The sequence below is a fragment of the Narcine bancroftii genome, chromosome 8 (genome assembly GCF_036971445.1).
Source record: "Narcine bancroftii isolate sNarBan1 chromosome 8, sNarBan1.hap1, whole genome shotgun sequence".
In the NCBI taxonomy this organism is placed as follows: Eukaryota; Metazoa; Chordata; class Chondrichthyes; order Torpediniformes; family Narcinidae; genus Narcine; species Narcine bancroftii.
In genome coordinates this window covers 67,159,986-67,165,913 of record NC_091476.1, presented here as the reverse complement: position 1 = coordinate 67,165,913, position 5,928 = coordinate 67,159,986, and the positions used below count along the sequence as shown (strand labels likewise).

General features: G+C 52.9%; 1 protein-coding gene across 1 annotated transcript in view; it reads right to left on the bottom strand.

The window, feature by feature from the left end:
* Positions 1 to 1,268: 1,268 nt before the first annotated feature.
* sart1 (spliceosome associated factor 1, recruiter of U4/U6.U5 tri-snRNP) overlaps positions 1,269 to 5,928 on the bottom strand; it is a 29,747-nt gene continuing 25,087 nt past the window's right edge. Inside the window, 3 exon segments of the mRNA XM_069896234.1 lie at positions 1,269 to 1,429; positions 2,919 to 3,040; positions 3,236 to 3,325. Of these exon segments, the coding sequence (XP_069752335.1) occupies positions 1,411 to 1,429; positions 2,919 to 3,040; positions 3,236 to 3,325 (231 nt within the window). The 3' untranslated portion in view covers positions 1,269 to 1,410.

The following is a 5,928-nucleotide window of genomic DNA, read 5'->3' as shown; positions in this document are numbered from 1 at the left end:
GGATGTTGCTTGGGGCTCTGTAGTGGATTACCTCCTCGGTGGGTGGATGCCGCAGGAGGGAGCCCAGCCAAAAAAGGTTTGAGGTTCCCTATATAAAATTCAAGCACACAGCACAGTAACAGGCCCTTCTGGCGCACACGCCCGTGCCACCCAATCGACCTATATCCTCAGTACGTTTTTCAAGGGTGGGAGGAACCCCAGACAGACATGGGGAGAATGAGCAAACTCCTTACAGACAGTGCCGGATTCAGACCCAATCGTTGGTGTGTAACAGTGTTTGCACTACTGCACTGCCTGTAATAATATCAATCCAATGTATACGATTTCCTGGAACCTTTCCCTGCCATCAGGCAGAGTTGCCGTGAGCACTGCCCAGAGCCCCTGACAGTAGGAGAAAGAGAAGCTAAACGGTCCCTTCAGAAACGTGGAGTGTCCGTGGATTCGCCTCCAGTGTCCCTGAAGCCGCACACTCCCGTGGTCATCATCCCTGTGTGGTCATCTTCCATGCTCCTCGACTGGGAGAGCGTTCTCACCATTTCTGGTGCCCTGCGCCCGTCCACCACTCCCTCGAGTCTGTACCCCTCGTGGTACACTGCTCAGCACAGGTGCCACAATCTTGGGCATGGACCTCCATGGTCGCGGGATTTTTAAAAAGTCAGCCCCTTTAGCAGGAAGTTCAAAGCCTGTTTGTTATCATCGGCATTAGGACCAGTCAGTAGGACCATGCGGGGCAGTGCCCAACCATTTTTTTTGGTCCCTCCCTTATCCTTTGCTCAGGTCCGACGTCATCCTGTGTGTGTTTGGGTTGGCCCGGATACTCCTCGGTGAAGAGTGAGCAGGTGGGGCTCAGTGGGGAGGTCAGGCAGCATCTGTGGAGAGAAGCAGCGTTTGGAGATAGGGCCAGTTAGCGAGACTGCCTTGCCAAGACCTCGTGCCTCTCTTGCTTCAGAGATGGAGTGGTGTGTGTACAGCACAGTATCAGGCCCTTCTGGCCCACCAGCCCGTGCTGCCAAACTCCAAACCTCATATGTTTTTGGAGGGCGGAGGAAACTGGACCCTCTTGAGTTGTGCTCCCAGCAACTGGTGCCCTCCTGAGGGGTCCTGGGTCATTTGAGGACAGATGCTTGATTATCTGGAGCAAGGGCCCTCTCCGCCCCGAGGGTCTCCAAGCACCATTCGCAGCAGGACTGCCATCTTTTCGAGTGCTCCCTGTCCCGGGGCAGGGGCTTGCAGACTATCTCTATGCACACAGCCACCAGACGTTTGGGTAAAAAGGAATTATTTTTTAATTACTATACACAGTAAAGGACAACAATGAAACCAGGTCCCACAAACACCACACCCTCCCTTCCCTGCAGACCAACACCCGCTCACTCGCTCCCAGAGTCCAGGCCAATCCTAGCTCCAGCCTCATTTGGTTATCGTGTTTCTGTAAAAGAAGGAAAGTCATCAAACACACGCACAGAGCGGGATCAACTAAATCACCACCACCCCCAAACACAGGCCCAAACACGCACAGCGTGGGGTCAGCTAAATCACCACCAACCTCCGAACGCAGGCCCAAACACGCACAGCGCATGCTCACCCAAATCATTGCCACCCCTTGAATGCAGGCCAAGACACTGCTGCCCTGGTCCAGATTACACAAGTCCCTGCCTTGCCCACTGAAAGTGGTGGATCTCTGCAGCCCTATCCCCTCCTTTGGTGGATTTTAAAAGTTCGAGGCATTTCAGAAAGAACGAGGGCTGTGAGGACCAGCACGGCAGAACCAAAGCCTGCGGCAGATGGGCCATTGTTGTACAGAGAGGCCGATAGCCTCCTGCCTTGCACCCAGTGCTCACCACATGGCCTCTACACCAAAGGCACTGGGAGGTGGTGGTGCGCAGTAAGCCCACTAAGCGATGCAGAGCATCCTGTGACCGTACATTCTGAGCCGCCTGCCCGTCACAAAGGAACGAACCCTGGGCACCGTGCGATCCACCAGAGTGGAAGCCGAAATCGCCACAGCTCCATCTTTGTCCTGTTACCAATCCTGAAGTATGGCAAAACTCCTGGTATCCGGCACCTATGGGGATTGGTAGATGCTGGATAAGTGAATTTTGCGGTTGCTTGAGATTGCTTCTTGTGTGGATTGAGGAATTAACGGTGAGATGCGCCAATTTTAAACCTCCATATTTTTTTGCCTATTGTATGTACCATGTAATATTACTGTGTAATAGTCCACTCCCCCACAGTTTCCGTATGACCTGTGTAAAAGTCGATCGTCCCCCTATTTTCTACCCCAGCTGCCTGCCCATCTGAGCTCCCAATGACCCAACCATAGGCCCTTACCACAGCTGCCCGCCCACTGGAGCTCCTTACGCTCCGACCGCCGACCCATCCAAGCTCCTGATGCCCTGACGCTCTGACCCACAGACTCTCTCCTGGGCATCATCGAGCTCCGGCACCCCAGCCGTGAATTCTCACCCCAGCTGCCTGCCCTCCAGAGCTCCGGACACCCCCACCAAGCGTGGACTTACTACATGGTCTCAGCCATCCAAGCTTACTGTTGTCAAAATTACAGTCGACCAACCTCCGAAAAATTGGTCCCCCAACTATTACACAAGTATATACGGTATTTATTTTCTGCCATTCTTCTTTTGCCGGTTGCTTGAATCCCGGATAACGGGGGTTTTGCTGTACTTTCCCAGCTTGAGTCGGGAACCAATCTACCAAGACCACAGTGAGCTGTGGGTGCAGCACCAACCCCCTCCCCTCGGGAAGGCAGCCGCGGTGCTAAAGGGAACCAAAGCCAATCAGCGGAAAGGTTGAGCTGGGGGACAGATGTGTCAGCAGCTTCACACACCCCAGCCCAGCCCCGGGAGGGTGGGCTGCCAGGAGCCAGGGACTCCCCTCGCGACCCCTCCCCTCTCACGTACACGTTCATGCTCTTGCCGCTCCCGCTGAGGACGATGTAAGGCGTCTTCTGGGCCTTCTGCTTCTCCTGAAGGAGGGCCACGGTTCCCAGGGGCGTGTCACTGGAGCTCATCTTCCGCAGCAGCTGAGTGAAGGGGAAAACGTTCCCGATGAGTAGCCGGGTTTGAGGGTAGGGGGTGGAGGAGTACGAGGCCGCAGGAGGGGGAGTGGGAACAAGAGAGAAGGGGGGCAGAGACGTCAGGAGTGCAAGCAGTGGGACAGGATGGGGAGAGACGGGGGTACAAGAGAGGAGGGGGTAGGGGAGAGCAGAGCCTCTCACATGTTCCTCCTCGAGCTTCTTCATCCGCTTCTCTGTCTTCATCTTGCCTGATCCCTTCCCGTGGAAGCGGTGGGAGAGCTGTCGGAAAGCCTGGAGGGGGGGAAACAGGTGCCAGATCGATAAACGCCAGACTCCCAGTCGAGGACCCACCACCAGGACCAAGCAGAACCTGAAATCTTCCCCCATGGGCCATCCAGCTCCGTGGTGGCCCGCAGCGGGTGGGAGCAACACCTTTCTGTTGACCCCACATTTGGGATTCAAAAGGAACGTACACACTCCACACAGGCAGCGCTGGGGGAGGGTGGCGCATGACAAAAGCCAGCACCCTCTCTTCAAACATAGAAATCTGTAGCACAGTGCATTCGGCCCACATTGTGCTGACCCAATAACTGCCCAGAATTTCCCAACTGCATTACCCTCCATTTTTCTCAGTTCCGCCTACTGCTCGTAATAGTTCCTGCCTCCCCCATCGTTGCGGTAAGTGCCTTCCATGTACCCACCCCTCTCTTTTCAAAGAGCCTACCACTTACTCCCCCCCAGCACCTTAAAACTAAGCCCCCTCGTGTTAGCCATTTCATTCCTTAACTATTCAATCAAGTTCCTTTCTCTCTCCACTTAGCCTAGACTCCTCCCCCCTTCCTGCAGTCTTCCCCCCCATCTATCATCTCCCACCCTCTCCCCTTCCCCCTTTTGTTCAGACATCTCTCATGTTCCCCCACATTTTGTTGAAGGGCTCCAGTCCGAAACGTTGGTGATGTATCTTCACCTTTGCTGAGTCTCTAACCACCAGTGTCCACAGAATCCTGTGTTTCACCTACCTCCACCCCCCCACCCCCTTTACCTGTTGATCTGTGCCCTTTCTTCCCTCCTCCCCCGGCAGCCGCCTGCCTACATCCTGCCCATGCCTCGAACGAAGTGCTCAGGCCTGAAATACTGGTTATGTATCTTTGCAAATACGTCTATTTTTTGGAGAGAAAAAACACGTCAGTTTACACACCTTCATGGTGAAAGTCATGAAACGCGAAAGTCTGCAGATTGGGGTTTAAAAAAAACCAAGGAGGTGCTGAAGGTACCCAGCAGGTCCTAGGAGGTAAAGATCTCTCACCAACGTTTAGAGACCAAGTCCTTCTTCAAGGTCTGTAGAAAGCCGGCGGGTGCCTGAATTGAGAAGGAGCTGCTGTGGGAGCTGCTAAATTTCTTCAGTACTTTTATGCATTAATTATAATCTGCAGATCAATGCAAAAACACAAGTGCTGGGACCAGAGCTGGAAGCCAAGAGGTAGAGGCGAGGAAGACAACATGGCAGTAGAAGTGAGTCCGGGCGGGCATATGGTTGTAGGTCTTGAGAGAAGCAGGGACTACCGATGGGGAGCTGTGAGAGAGAATCCCACGGAACTCCCTGCGGGGAGCAAAGGAGAATTTCTTCAGGGTAGACATTATAACCATATAACAATCTACAGTACTGAAACAGGCCATATTGGCCCTTCTAGTCCGCACAGATTTACGTGAAACTCAACTAGTTCCACCTTCCCACTCCCTGCCCATAACCCTCTAACCTCCTCACATCCATGTGACCTCCTCTTAAATGACAAAATTGACCCTGCCTCAACCATCCCTTTTGGAAGGTCATTCCACTCAGCCACTGAGTGAAGAAGCTTCCTCTTATATTACTCCCTAAAGTATTGCCCCCTAACCCTTAACTTATAACCCCTCATTCCAATCTCCCCTTTTTCTTTGGCTTGGCTTCGCGGACGAAGATTTATGGAGAGGGTACAAGTCCACGTCAGCTGCAGGCTCGTTTGTGGCTGACAAGTCCGATGCGGGACAGGCAGACACGGTTGCAGCGGCTGCAGGGGAAAAATGGTTGGTTGGGGTTGGGTGTTGGGTTTTTCCTCCTTTGCCTTTTGTCAGTGAGGTGGGCTCTGCGGTCTTCTTCAAAGGAGGTTGCTGCCCGCCAAACTGTGAGGCGCCAAGATGCACGGTTTGAGGTGATATCAGCCCACTGGCGGTGGTCAATGTGGCAGGCACCAAGAGATTTCTTTAGGCAGTCCTTGTACCTTTTCTTTGGTGCACCTCTGTCACGGTGGCCAGTGGACAGCTCGCCATATAACACGATCTTGGGAAGGCGATGGTCCTCCATTCTGGAGACGTGACCCACCCAGCGCAGCTGGATCTTCAGCAGCGTGGACTCTCCCCTACCCTCAGGGGAAAGAGCCTATTCAAATCTACTCTATCTATTCCCTTCATAATTTTAAATACCTCTATCAAATCCCCCCTCAACCTTCTACGCTCCAATGAATAAAGACCCAATTTACTCAATCTTTCTCCATATTAAAGATACTGCAATCTGGGCAGCATTTTCTTAAACCTTCTTTGCACCCTCTCTACCTTATTGATCTCCTTCCTCTAATTTGGAGACCAGAACTGCACACAATATTCCAGACTTGGCTTCACCAATGCCTGAAACATTCTCAACATCACTCGAAGAAATTTTGCAGAGTGTTGCAGGAGACAGGAGTAATGACAGTTGATGCAGTCATGAAGAAGGCCTGCCAGCGGATATCCTTTATGAGGTGACTGAGGAGATTCGGGACGTCACCTTGTAAACTTCTACAGTTGTACCGTGGAGAGCATTCTGGTGGGTTGCATCACTGTCTGGTATAGAGGCGCCAACTCTCAGAACAAGAATAAAC